General features: G+C 41.5%; 1 protein-coding gene across 25 annotated transcripts in view; it reads left to right on the forward strand.

Annotated features, from left to right (window-relative positions):
- The first annotated feature begins 609 nt into the window (after positions 1-609).
- Positions 610-14,925, forward strand: part of LOC100158069 (Fc receptor-like protein 3) — a 44,045-nt gene continuing 29,729 nt past the window's right edge. The window contains exons 1-9 of one of the 25 annotated variants that reach the window (XM_085022632.1): positions 627-657; positions 794-926; positions 7,488-7,508; positions 8,240-8,387; positions 8,557-8,799; positions 9,414-9,668; positions 9,896-10,180; positions 11,121-11,408; positions 12,302-12,577. In XM_085022632.1, the coding sequence (XP_084878758.1) occupies positions 8,363-8,387; positions 8,557-8,799; positions 9,414-9,668; positions 9,896-10,180; positions 11,121-11,408; positions 12,302-12,577 (1,372 nt within the window). In that variant the 5' untranslated portion in view covers positions 627-657; positions 794-926; positions 7,488-7,508; positions 8,240-8,362. Of the gene's footprint in view, positions 658-684; positions 1,175-7,487; positions 7,509-8,239; positions 8,388-8,556; positions 8,800-9,413; positions 9,669-9,895; positions 10,181-11,120; positions 11,409-12,301; positions 12,578-14,925 lie in introns of those variants that run through there. The other 24 variants (XM_085022646.1, XM_085022645.1, XM_021089609.2 and 21 more) reach the window with 24 other exon arrangements.

Consider the following 14,925-nt stretch of genomic DNA (forward strand, 5'->3'; position numbering starts at 1 on the left):
CTTCTAATTTACACAGATCTGGGAGGAATTTAGGGGCAGCCTTTTTTGCTAGTCTGTGAATTTTTACTATTTATTTATTTATTTTTGCTTTTTAGGGCCTCACCCATGGCCTATGGAAGTTCCCAAGCTAGGGGTTGAATTGGAACTGCAACTGTCAGCCCAAACCACAGCCACATCAATGTGGGATCCAAGCCATGTCTGCGACCTACACCACAGCTCACCGCAATGCCGGATCCTCAACCCACTGAGCGGGACCAGGGATCAAACCCAAGTCTTCATGGATACTAGTTGGGTTCGTTACTGCTGAGTCACAATGGGAACTCCAGTCTGTGAATTAAAAAAAAAAAAAAATTTTCTTCCTCTTCAGCAACTTCATGCCAGCTAATGTAGGGTTGAAAAGGCTTTGGTGTCCACTTTGATACTTTTTTTTTGTGATTCACACCGTAAAACCTAGCAGGACATCACAGTCCCCAAGTGTACCTATATTAGGAGCCTTCTGCAGAACAGAGGTTTTGTGCATTCAAGGTAATGAAGGGTTTTTCCATTTGAAAATGAAAAAATATTATTTGAATACTAGCAAATCCCCAGTGTGGCCTTTTCAGAGAACCCAGCACAGCCCTGGGGACATTTCTCCTGAGAGACCTGAGCTGTTGGAAGGTGACTGTCAACATCTGAAAAATGCACAGCTGCCAGGGTTGAAACACAAACAACATTTAGGAAGATAGCCATGTTCATTTTTCAGAACCTAAGGCGAGACATGATTCTTTTACTTCCTCTTTTCTAAATATTTCAGAGACCATCTGAGTGCTACCCTTCTGTCCTCTTTTGTGGCTGGGAACTAAGGCTGGCTTTTGCTGAGAGAGACATTCCATGCCCTCAGCCAGACCAGGTCCCCATGCTTCTGTGGCTGCTGCTGCTGATCCTGGGTGAGTAGACGGGTTGAACTGGGACTGGGGCCTTGGTTCCTGATGTCAACCAGGGAAAATCCAAGGAGTGTCCATCTCTGCTACCACTCGGGATTGAGAGACAGATAGTAATTGTCCACTGAAAGAAAAATGTACAACATACAAGCTGTGAGTTAAGTTTTGTTTGGGAAACTTACTGAGGACGATAACCCACAGGACAGCCTCTCAGCGCTGAGAAACTGCTCTGAAGAGGTAAGGGAGGAACCAGTGTGTGTGTGTATATATATGGATTTAACAAATATATTGAAACTATGTAATATATAATTATATATATTTATATTGTAGACATGTAAATTTTTGTTAGCTGGGAGAAACATGTAGTCAAGCATCAAAAGATTACTGCTAATCACAAAGAATAGACATCTCAAGTGAACGATTTTCCTGCTTTTCTATGCATGGGAAGATAGAAGAATCAGAAGTCATTTGAAATTTTTTCTTGCATATGCTTCTTAACTATCTAAGGGCCGGTATATCCAAAGCACAAAATGTTAGCTGTTTCTCCTCATCCTGAATTCCCCCTGAGGGCACTATTGGTGGGCAACTGCAGTGGCTAATGGTTTGATCTTTATAGAACAGGAACAGCAGGCAACAATTTTTCTTTTACAGTGCCCTTTGTTGGTCAGAAAAATTCAAGGTTTGGGAGGCATTTTACGACCAATTGGCCTGACAGTGTGCTTATTCAAAGACAAAGTGAAGATCTCAGTGATAGGTCATTCATGTGCTGTATCTGGATTAGGCCCTTGTTGATCACCTAAAGTTCTCTGCATCATTTGTCTTCCTAGTCTATTATGATCCAGGAAATGTTTTCCTCTTGTTATTTCTTCTTCTCATATCTAGAGCTGCACAATTACAATTATTCTCTATAGGGTAATGTAAGTGATAATTGTCTCAGGACCTTTACCCATTATTAATTTTGTTGGAGGCCTGGTTACACATCAGGTAAAACGAGAGGCAACAATCTTATAAAATAGGTTAGGAGTTCCCTGGTGGCCTAGTGGTTAAGGGTCAGCATTATCACTGCTGTGGTTTGGGTAACTGGTGTGGTGCAGGTTCAGTCCCCGGCCCAGAAACTTCCACATGCTAGGGGCATGGCCCAAACAATTTAAAAATAACGAATAGAAGTTCCCGTCATGGTGTAGTGGTTAACAAACCCAACGAGGAACCATGAGGATGTGGATTTGATCCCTGGCCTTGCTCAGTGGGTTAAAGATCTGGCGTTGCCATGAGCTGTGGTGTAGGTCGCAGACGAGGCTCGGATCTGGTGTTGCTGTGGCTCTGGTGTAGGCCGGTGGCTATAGCTCTGATTGGACCCCTAGCCTGGGAACCTCCATAGGCCACAGGAGCAGCCCTAGAAACGGCAAAAAATAAATAAATAAATAAATAAATAAAATCCGACAGAATGTAAATGCTATAGCTAGTAACATTAATAAGGTCAGAGTAGAACAGAGAGAGCAGGAAGCATAAACAATTTGAAAACAACAAAGAGAGAATAAGTTAAAATAATGATTAGTATAACTAGTTGTAATCTGGATCATAACAAGCCATCAAGTCCAGAGGAGATCCAGCTGGAGAAGCCAAATTCTGGGCTGATCAGGTAAAAGGAAAAAAAGTAAATAAATGTTTCATCTTTGTTTACAAAAGTATATTTTCTCAGTTTGCTGTGGCTCATAGTATGAGGAACGGTTTTCTGAGAAATAAGGATTAAAAGCCAGTAATATTTCAGGAGTTCCTGTTGTTGCTCAGTGGGTTAAGAACCCTGCATAGTGCCCATGAGGATGTGGGTTCGATCCCTGGCCTCGCTCAGCGAGTTAAGGATCCAGCGTTGCCACAAGCTGCAGCATAGAATGCACATGCTGCTTGGATCTGGTGTTGCTGTGGCTGTGGCGCAGGCCTGCAGCAGCAGCTCCAATTTGACCCCTACCCCAGAAACTTCCATTAAAAACAAAAAAAGCTAGTAATATTTCAGACAAAAAATTATAAAATTATAAATTATTTTATTTCGTTGAGGTCTGTGCAATTAATCCCGATAGCTTTGGATGAAATCATGAGGTTTTCCATTGAAGTTTTGTAATTTCTTAGCCGGTTCAGTGGTATGATCTAAAAGTCATCAGAAACCTTTTTTCTCAAAAGCTCTTTTTTATGAATCTTCTTGAAGGTCTTCATTTTGTAAAAGCATCAGAGTAAAACAATGACTGCCTATAAATGACGAAAGATTTAAAATGGCATGGTTAAAAATCTGATTACAGCGTAACTGACAAAGAACATACAACATTCCTGTGGCATACAATATTTTAGGTGAATAATTTGAATTATGACCAATAATATTATATTATGACATATCAGACTTTTAGGAATTTCATATAACTTTTGGAATATCTATATTAATGACATTTATCCATAAAAGTAGACCCTAAGAAGGTTTATCACCACTTATTTGACAAAGTTTTCCACTTAATTTAACATACCAAAGAAACCTAATTAGTTTAATATCTCTCTTTGGGATGTTTTAGTGTCCCTTTGAAACATCCCAAAGTTGGCTAGAAGTCAAAAGAACATTTAAAATTTGATATAGGAAGTTTCTTTCTTTTTTTTTTTTTATTTTCCCACTGTACAGCAAGGGGGTTATGTCTAGATACTCATATTGCAACAGAAGAAAGGGTGGGGGAAAAACTGTAATTGGATATAGGAAGTTTCTTAAAGTTTTTTAAATACTTGGTCAAATGGGATCATAAATCACTATGAAAGATACATAGTCATTGAACCCAGGTGACAATAGAAGATTTTAAAGGTAAATACAGAAAGTTATAGCAAATTACTTAAAAGATAAAGAAACTTTCCAATGTTATCAAAAGCAGATCAATATTCTAAGAAATTTTTGTTCTCTTAATATAGAGAGAAAACCAAATTCTAGTTTGGTACCAGCTTACTTTTAACATTTAAATGTAGTTACTCAGTTAAATTTTATTTTAATCCTAGCCAGCCCTTACTATGCACAACATGGTTATAGTTGCTTTCCCACAAACCTTCCATGACTTTCTTTTTCACTTTCACATTTTGCCCTGTGCTCTTTCTTTCTCTCCAGGACAAAATTACTTTCTTTTTCTGTAACAAAATTCATTTCCATTCTTTATATCCTTTTCCTTTCATACCAAATTGCCCTTATTAATTTTCGTAGTTTTAATTACATATACTAATTAGAATTCTTTTTCTTTCATCTTCCTTCCTTCCTCCCTCCCTTCCTTCCTTTCTTTTTCTCCCTCTCTCTTTCTCATTCTTTTTTTCTTTCTGCCGCACCTGCAGCATACACCTTCCTGGGCTAAGGGTCAGATTGGGGCTGCATCTGCAACCTACACCACAGCCACAGCAATGTTGGATCCTTAACTCATCCAGCGAGGCCAGGGATTGAACCCACATCTTCATGGACACTATGTTGCATTCTTAACCTGCTGAACCACAACAGGAAATCCAAATTCTTAACTTTAAAAAAAAACTTAATTCCTAGTGAAAACTAAGAAGTAAGCAATTACGAACTGTGTTTTACATTAGCATTCTGTAGATTGGCACACTTATACATATTTATGATTTTTAAAAATATGTGCTTTTTATTTTTATTTTTTATTTGTCTTTTTAGGGCCACACTCACGGCATATGGAGGTTCCTATGCTAGGGGTCTGATCAGAGCTGTAGCTGCCGGTCTACACCACAGCCACAGGAATGCCAGATCTGAGCCATGTCTGCAACCTACACCACAGCTCACGGCAATGCCAGATCCCCAACCCACTGAGCAAGGCTAGGGATCAAACCCACAACTTCATGTTTCCTAGTCAGATTCATTTCCACTGCGCCATGACAGGAACATCTAAAAATATGTGCTTTTGAAAAAGAATTTTTTATTATGGCACCAAACATTTTTTATTAATAGTCCCAAATAGTTTTAGTTTCTCTGTAAAATGAAGTCTATGTTCAGTAATTAATGTTTCAGTATCTGATTTTATGTGGACATTATCTAAACGTTTAATAAATTTCCATCATTTAATTTAGAAAAATTCTAAAGTTTCAAGTTACCAAAGATCTGGAGAAACTATTTTTAAGTAGATACACCATAAAACATGATTAGTCTTTAAAAGTTCACCTAAAAGCTCTTACCCCATTTACATCTACTTAATTCATTTGTTCTTAACAATTATATTGGGATTATCCATGAAAATTTTATGAGACATGAGACAAAGTCAATCACCATCCCAAGCTATTTTTCTCCCTGATAAATTTTATCACAGAGATAATATAACTTTATTTGAATCTTAGTAAACTTAGGTGTAGTAAAAGTAAGACATCTATATTAGACCAACAAACTTGAACTTTAACACCGAATATTAACTTAATACTGACTATTTCCCGGATCACATGAACTTGAAATTCACTTCGGTTAGTTTCTACTACATTTAAAAATATTTAATTTGTAAGCACTTAAAATCAATTAAATAGAACTATTTATAAATTTAGTTTTGGAGTTCCCGTCATGGTTCAGCAGAAGGGAATCTGACTGGTATCCATGAGGACGAAGGTTCCATCCCTGGCCTCGCTCAGTGGGTTAAGGATCTGGCATTGCCATGAGCTGTGGCATAGGTGGCAGATGCTGCTCGGATCCTACATTGCTGTAGCTGTGCTGTAGGCTGGCGTCTACAGCTCTGATTCGACCCCTAGCCCGGAAACTTCCATATGCCTCGAATGTGGCCCTAAAATAGCACATACGCAAAAAAGAGTTCTATGTTCTAGAACTTTAGGGTTCAGTTTATCTTGCCTTTAAAACTTGCACAAGGTATTCAACAAAGGCCTGCTTTCGGAGTGCACAAGTTAAACAGAGAAATTTATCCTAGGGGCAAAAAAAACTTTATTATTACTTTTATTAGTCCCTGAATATTAGCCCCCTGTTTTCACTTTATACTGTGTGGGCTCAGGTAACTTTATTGGTTCCCTTAAGTAAATGTAATTAATAGCTCCTGAATCGGGGGGAGAGACTTGTCCAAATTTGTCTGAACTCACTGGGGACAGATGGGCCCAAGAGGCCCCACTGCTACCCAAGCTGTGCATCCTCATAGAGTTCAGGTGAAGGAGTGAAATCTGCTCTGGGTCCTTTTGCAGTCACCCAAACTGGTGACCAAAAGAAAAATGCACAATGTGAAAACTGTGAATTAAGTTTTATTTGGGGACTTACTGAGGACTATAGTCCAGGAGACAGCATCTCAGATAGCTCTGAGGAACTGCTCCAAAGAAGATAAGGGAGGATCCAGGATATATATGAACTTTTTTTTTTTTACTGGGAAAAATATATAGACAAGGATCAAAAGGTTACTGCAAATCACAAAGAACAGACATCTTAACGATTTTAGTGCTTTTCTCCATGTGGGAAAATGCAAGAATATGGGGTCATTTGAAAATTTCTCCTAGTTATGCTTCTTAACTATCTAGGTGCCAGTAAATCCAAGGCACAGGATGTTTCCTGTTTTTCTCCATCCTGAATTCCCTTCAGAGGGCACTGTCTGTGGGCAGCTGCAGCGGCCAATGGCTTAATCCTTGTAGAACAGAACAGCAGACAACATTTTTTTCTTTACACAGGAGAAGAAAAATGAGCAGAGCTGGGTTCTGGGAAAACCAAAAGGCTCTCAATACAGCCAACAGAGCATGTCAAGTATATTATCCTTGGTTCTTCAGCCATTTCTTTTCCATCTCATAGGAAGATTGAATTTTTCTTTCTGCCAAATCCCTTCTGCATCCCTCAGATAAACTATTATTTCCAAATTTACCTGAGTGAGGGACAATGAACTAAGAAACATGACCCCTTCCTGAGATGTTAAGCCAGTATTTAACCAGAGATTGAACAAGTAGAGAAGAAGCCATGCCCAAGAAATGAGGGGAGATAAACCATTTCTCCAAGCTCTGCCCTATTTCTTCACTGCTGAGTTCAGGCTAGAGAAGAGAGGGTGGGAAGGAACAATGAAGCTGCCACGCATGAAACAGCAAAGAGCCGAGCCAGGGCTGTGGATACAAGACATTCATGTCTGTAGAATGTATTATCGGCTATACTTGTTTGTTTGCTGAAGGAGGGGGCGGTTCTGGGTGTCAAAGAATGGGGGCAAAGAAAGGGGAAGGAAAAACCAAAGAAGTGGTTGTGGCTGGGTTGTCGGAACACTTTTCAGAGAATGTCTCATTGAAAAGGTTTGGAAAGCAAGAGTTCCCATTGTGGCTCAGTGGTGACAAACCAACTAATAACCATGAAGATGTGGGTTTGATACCTGGCCTCGCTCAGTGGGTTGAGGATCCAGTTGCTGTAAACTGTAGTGTAGGTCGCAGACACAGCTCTGATCTGGCATTGCTGTGGCTGTGGTGTAGGCTGGCAGCTGCAGCTCTGATGATTTGACCCCTAACCTGGGTAACTTCCATACTGCACAGGTGCTGCCATAAAAAAAAAAGGTTTGAAAAGCATTTCTCTGTGCTAATCTCTAAATTTTGGCTCCCTTACAGCTCCTGGAAGAGATCAATCAGGTCAGTTTTCCCCTTTCTCTGTTCCTCCTGGTCTCTGGGCATGGGTCCTCCTGGCCAACACTACCTGTTCCCAGAAATGAGGACTGTGGTGATGTGTCGACATCGGTGGTGTTGCTACTCTGAGGTCACACCTGTTGCTATGGTGGCTGAGCAGTCCCTTCTCTGATTTCTCCAGTCTACAGTTCTTTCCCTATCACCAAATGCCACAGTGTAGAGGGGAGGGAAGCACTGGCAGAGGGAAAGGTGGAGGCAGGAGGCCGATAGTGAGACGACCCCCATCCTCTCTCCTCTACTCCCCAAGACCCCTCCATCTGTATGTCCAAGCTGGTGCCACCACCAAAAAATAGAGAAATAACTCCCACTCACAGAGGAAGAATGCTACAGCCAAATCTTTACACATCTCCAAAAGAAGCTCATGTCATTGCATTGTTTCAATTTCTGTTCTCATTGGTCAGTTGCAATTATATACACAAGGAGACTCAAGGAGTCTATGCTTCTTTGTTTAAAATTTTTGTATCCTGTCCCAATTACTAATTGTATTCAACTGATAGAGTAGAAAAAAATTTGCCTTGCCCATAGAATCTCAAGTAAAGCAAGGTTTTAAAAAAATTGGAAGTGAAAAGAAAATCTTGTCCATTAAGTATTAACGACCAAGTAGGAATTGGTTTTTCAGAATTCGGAAATGGCTTCTGAAGGGTATATATACCCCATGCTCACTTTTGTCTTGACAGGAAAGTATATACAGGGAAAGCATTTCAGGATCAGCCCACCTTCAGAGGCCTTCACAGTCCAACTACAAATCACATCTCTTCAACTTTTCTGAGCCCGCAGCAGGAAGCTAACACCTGTTCCCTATGACGCCCTCTGGTCCACCTCCAGGCAAGGCAAAAAATGAAGTGATTCTGTCCCAGGCATTTTCCCACGTTGTGTCTTCTCCATTTCCCACCCTGGTCCTAATAGGAATCAGTCCAGAAAAAACACCTAGCTGCAAACACCATCCACCTCCTGTTTACCTTTACCTGCCTTCATCTTTCCATTTTCTCTTCAGGAGTAATTCCCAAAGCTTTTCTTCTCCTCAATCCTCCATGGTCTACAAACTTCAAAGGAGACAAAGTGACTCTCACGTGCAAAGATTCCTATTCTCCAAGCCAGGGACACATATCTTGGTACTATAATGAGAAATTGTTGGATAAAAACTCTGAAGCAATTCAAATAGACCAGACTGGAGATTACAGTTGCAAGACCCAAAGATCTTCTTTCAGTGACCCTGTACATGTGGATTTTTTATCTGGTGAGGAAAGAAAAGGGGCATCTCTGAAATGAAACTCCTGGGCATCATGTCTAAGGGCTGGATTTCCACAGGGAGCCTAGACAGAGTCATAACCAGGCATGAGGATATTTGATGTATGGACCTCAGTGGGGAAAATGAGAATATAGGGCAGGAACAGGAAGCTTCGTGGTCCATCTTCTTGGTCCAGAGGGTATCAGTGAGTCAGAAGTTATCAGGCAAAAGGGATCCAGGTCTGAAAAAAGGTATGGTATAAAATTCCTCTTTTAGCAATATGTATGGGGGGAATTCCTGGTGGCACATCAGGTTAAGGATCTGGTGCTGTCACTGCTGTCTTGAATTGCTGCTGTGGTGTGGGTTCGATCCCTGGCTGGGGAACTTCTGCATGCTGTGGGTGTGGCCAAAAAATGTCTGGGGATTTCTTTAGGACATTTTCTGGTAATTAGTTTATTATCTTAGGATAAGGGAGACCCAAGTATTGTGACCATGTGGAAATGTTGATGAAGGACATTTGTAGCTTTGTATAGGATTGCCGATCTTTCTTCATGGGCAGAAAGGAGAGTTTGAAGAAAGAAGCATCAGGGAATACATTGAGTATATTTCTCTACTCTTTGCAGACTGGCTGATCCTCCAGGCCCCATACCCTATCTTTGAAGGAGATGATGTAATTCTGAGATGCCCGAGGAGAGAAGAAAGCACTAGCGAAACGGTTTTCTACAAAAATGAAAGAAAAATTAGTAGTAATTATGAATCTAGTTTCACCCTAACTTCAGTCTCCAGGGATCATGGCAAATATCATTGTAGTGCTTCTAAAAAAAGTTTCTGGGGAACAAAGAAGGAAAATTCAAAACCTCTAATGATTCAAGTTCAAGGTAATGGCTCTCCTCTTGCAGGGCTCAGCAGGGAAACAGTGTGTAGGGATCCAGGGAGGGGCTCATCAGTGAAGATTTCATGAAACGCCTCCAGTCACAGGAGGGCAGTGGGAGATGGTTCTACCATGGGTCCCTGTGTTCCATAGCTGGTGCTGAGAGCAAACGTGCATCCTACCAGGAGCTCTGAGCCTCACTATCCTGGCAACTCTCTGTATTCTTCTCTCTAGAGCTGTTTTCACGTCCTGTGCTGACATTCAACCCCTCCCCGGCCATAGAGGGGAGACCAGTAACCCTGAGATGTGACACATGGCTCCCTCCACAGAGGGCATACACTCAGCTTCAATTCTGTTTCTTCAGAGAAAACCAGGCCCTGGGGTCAGGCTGGAGCAGCTCCCCAGAGCTCAGGTTACCCACCATGTTGAGTGAAGCCTCAGGATCTTACTGGTGCCAGGCAGAGACAGTGACTCCAGCTGTCAGGAAAAGAAGCTTGAGATCCCAGATCCATGTGCAGAGTGAGTATCTATGCAGCTGCTCTCCCAAGGTCAGAGCTGGGGAGAGGAGAGCAGAACAGTGACAGGTCCTGCTCCCTGGGACGGTGAGCGTAACAGAGAGGAGATTTCAGCTGTCCTGGTATCCTTCTCTCTTCAGGTTTAACATGGGCTCAATGTCCCTAGAACCTTCTCTTCCATCTAAGTCAGTTAATAGCTGTTATTGATCAATTACTGGGTCCCCAGCCCTGCATATGTTACAGAGCCTTATAGGATATGTTCTCTTGTGGGTCAACAGATAACTGGAGGCACAGATGACCACGCGTAGTCTTTATAAGTCTCTATGCTGCTGCCATTTGTTGACTTAAACATACTTCGAAATTAAAGAGAGAGATAAACGAGCATTGGACTAATTGGAAAAGAATGTGGGAAGATGGAGGGAGACTGGAGAAGGGTCTTGAAGAATAGGAAGGGGAGTTGGATTTTAGGACAGAAGTCATATTGTCAGGGTTCTTTCTTATTTTGTGGTCCACTGGTGCATCAAAGAGTCTTTAGAGGAGTTTCCCATTGTAGCTTACTGGATTAAGAACCCGACTAGTATCCATGCGGATCTGGCATTGCTGTGTCTTTGGTGTAGGCCAGCAGGTGCAGCTCCAATTCGACCCCTAGCCTGGGAACTTCCATATGCTGCAGGTGCACCCCTAAAAAAAAAGATTCCGTAGAGATAAATGCCGATAAAATGCGACTGTGGTCAACATTAGGTTTAAGGAGATCAAGGATGGGAATTGTCATGTGTGGTGGTGGGGGGTTGTTATTCCCTTTACAATAATATACACAATTAATTCCCTATTGCCCACTTTGGACCCCTGCTTATTGCCCTTGCTGCTGCTGGCTTATTCGTGGTAGAACTGGCCTTCTCCTTTCTGCCGCGAGAACCTTCATGTGTCACCTTGCGTTCTCCCAGGAGTCCCTGTGTCTGATGTAAATCTAGAGATCCAGCCCCCTGAGGGGCAGCTGATTGAAGGAGGAAATCTGCTCCTTATTTGCTCAGTAGCCAAGGGTACAGGGAATATCACATTCTCCTGGCACAGAGAGGGCACTGTCAGAAGTCTGGGAACAAGGACCCAGCGTTCCTTGTCAGCAGAACTGCAGATACTCACTGTGAAGGAGCATGATGCTGGGAGATACTACTGTGCAGCTGACAACCTTCATGGTCCCATCCTCAGTAAACTGGTTACAGTCACACTCAGAAGTAAGTTCCTGATTCCTGTTCAACCTTGGTTCACAAGCCAGGCTTTAGGTTTTCTAGCAGCTAGGAGGCTCTTCAGAAAGAGGCAAAGGAGGAGTTCCCGTCATGGCTCAGTGGTTAACAAATCTGACTAGGAAGCATGAGGTTGTGGGTTCGATCCCTGGCCTTGCTCACTGGGTTAAGGATCCGTCGTTGGCGTGAGCTGTGGTGTAGGCCACAGACATGGCTAAGATCCTGCGGCATATGGAGGTTCCTAGGCTAAGGGTTGAGCAGAGCTGTAGCAGCTGGCCTATACCACAGCCACACAACTCGGGATCTGAGCTGCATCTGTGATCTACACAATAGGCCATGGCAACACCAGATATTTAACCCACTGAGCGAGGCCAGGGATCAAACCTGCATCCTCATGATACTAGTCAGATTTGCTTCCACTGAGCCACAATGGGAACTCCAACATCTTACTTCTTGCAGCAAGGACTGTTGTGATGAGAACAAAATTATCTAGGATTATTCATGGTTCAAGAGATGTATCTGTTTCTAGGAGTTTCCGTCATGGCGCAGTGATTAACGAATCCAACTAGGAACCATGAGGTTGTGGGTTCGATCCTTGGTCTCTCTCAGTGGGTTAAGGATCCGGCATTGCTGTGAGCTGTGGTGTAGGTTGCAGATGCGGCTCAGATCCTGTGTTGCTGTGACTGTGGCGTAGGCTGGTGGCTACAGCTCTGATTAGACCCCTAGCCTGGAAACCTCCATATGCCATGGGAAGCGGCCCTAGAAAAGACAAAAAAAAAAAAAAAAAAAGAGAGAGAGAGAGAGATGTATCTATTTTTAGGCATCTTGAGTGGGATTATGAATCTGCCTTAGTCCTTCTCTGACAGATCTTTTTTCTCTCTCAGTTCCAGTGTCTCGCCCTGTCCTCACCCTCAGGGCCCCCAGGCCCCAGGCTGTGGTGGGGGACATGGTGGAGCTTCACTGTGAGGCCCAGAGAGGCTCTCCCCCAATCCTGTACCAGTTTTATCATGAGGATGTCGCCCTGGGGAACAGCACAGTTCCTTCTGGAAGAGCATCCTTCACGTTCTCTCTGACTGAAGAACATTCTGGAAACTACTCCTGTGAGGCTGACAATAGCCTGGGGGCTCAGCGCAGTGACAGAATGACCCTCAGTGTTATAGGTGAGTAGGATGTGCCCACAGTGGGAACAACCAAGAACAGAGTCTGTCTTTCCCCGTGGAGCTCTTTCCTGGTGTGACATTCCAGCAGACTCCCCACTTGTTTTGCCTTTACCCGAAAGTTCTAGGATTCTTTCTTCCAACTGTTCAGGAACTTAAGCCATTCCTTCAATTCCTCTGTCACTGCCTTCTAGAGTCATGCATTCCTTAGTCTTTCTAGTAGAGGTACAAAGTCATTCCAAATTATCAGATAAATGATGGCTCAGCAATTTCTGAAAAATGAACACTGTCTAGAAAGGTTTATTTCTGAATTCCTTGATCTAAGAGCAAATGAGCAGGCTGTTTCTTTTGTAGATGTTCTGCCCCTACTCCCATCTGACCTAAATTCTACATGGCTCTCTGGTTCACCAGGCAAAGTGTCTCTCTGTGGACATCCACCACCATCAGAGCCATAGAGCTTTCCCGTGGCCTTCAGATTCTAATAACCTCTCTGGTCTTCTCACTTTGTTCCAATGTCTTCTGACTCTTGACTGCTGGGATGTCATTTAATATGATGTTTTCAGTATCTCCAAACAAAATTTTTCTTCACCGGGAGGCACCTGTGTATTTTTCATGTCCCATTTCCAGCCCATGTTGACAGTCAACAAGGTGCCCATTCACTGCGGAGAGACTCCTAGTCTAAGCCCTGGTTGTTCCAAAGTGTCCAGCATTTGTAGGATGGGGCAAACAGCCCTTGTACATAGGAAGAGATGGCAGGATAAAACAGCTATGGCAATAACGCCCAGTGACTCAAGCCCCTTACAGTCTCTGGATTTATGTCATGACTTCTTGGTCTCCAAATATTCGAAATTATTGGACTCCTTATGACATCTTGGTTAATAATGACTCTTCCTATGAGCCAAACTTGGGTTATGACCTAGGAAGCTATTAGAGTCAGGGGTGGGGGGAAGTACAGACAGTGTGCTGAAACTGGGATTCTAGTCTTAAATGGGAAAATATTTATTCGTATGACCTTGAAGAAATCTCTTTATTAGCCTTGTCTTGTTTTTCTCACTTATAAAGTAATTGAGCCAAGTAAATTATGGACGCACAAACTTTCCTGATACTGCATCATTTTCAGGAAAAATATCAAACACGCACCCTAAATATTTGTTTACTAATAATATACATGTACTGTTTTACTAACTTAAAGTATATCTTGTAATACAAACACAGAAAGAGAAATTAAATAAGGATGAAATGATTTAAAAATTATTAGACTCTTTGACTGAAATAGTACTTGAATATAATCTTTTTTCTAATTTTAAAGTTTTGATTTAGTCTTGTGTACAGTTATTTGATGCATGGTTATGAGTTTGACTCTCTCCAGTTTGTTTCTGCGGGGCTGTTACTACTTCAGAAACTATCTTATCAACACATCTAGATCTGAGTGGAAGGACAACATCTGTAATAGTCATTTTTCAACCCCATATATTAATTATACAGATTTTCATTGAAATTTGGCTAGTAATTTCTATTCGTATTGATATCCTTCGGTTGTTCTTGTAAAATAATGGGGAAATGTTGCATATTTAAATTTACTGCAAATGAACTTAAGCTTTGGAAGAAGTATGAACTAGTTCCTACATTCTGCTTCTGCAGATTTTTTGAATGTGCAGATATAAATTTTTAGACCTGACATATTGACATTTTCTGGTAATAAGACCACACAGAAATGTAAATATTTTGAATAGCTATCCTACAAAATTTTATTTTCCTACCGTAACTTTATTTAGAAAGTGGTAGTGATATGAGTACTGTTGAAAGGTCCTTTATTTTAGTGTTTGACTAACCATTGCACTCCTGATAGCCACTGATCACCAATAAACAAATAAATACACTTAATTTTTAAAATACCAAAAATGGAATAAAGATCTCTCTTCATAGACATACACATGGACAATCTTTATATTTATCTCTGCTTATTTACTTATGGATTTTATCATTCTTTTTAAATTTTAATTTGTGTTTTATTGAGGTGACATTGATTTATCACATTATATACCTTTTATGTGTACAGCATTGTATTTCTACTTCTGTATACCCTATAGTGTGCTCACCACCAAAAATTTGGTTCCCATTGATCACTATACAGTTGGTTCCTTCTACCATCATTTTTTCCCTCCCCTCAACACCTCTTCCCTTTGGGTAACCTCAGCTATGTTTGCTGTTTCTGTTTTTGTTTGGTTTAGTTTTTTCATTATTTTGCTTTTTGTTTCTTTGTTTTACATGTGGTTAAAAGAATACTATATTTGTCTTTCTGCGTCTGATATATGTTACTTAGCATAATATCCTCCAAGTCCACCTATGTT

This window comes from Sus scrofa, chromosome 4, assembly GCF_054392235.1.
Source record: "Sus scrofa isolate SSC_HxYL_T2T_F1_AM1 chromosome 4, Sscrofa_HxYL_maternal_Yorkshire_Landrace_v2.0, whole genome shotgun sequence".
Taxonomy (NCBI): domain Eukaryota; kingdom Metazoa; phylum Chordata; class Mammalia; order Artiodactyla; family Suidae; genus Sus; species Sus scrofa.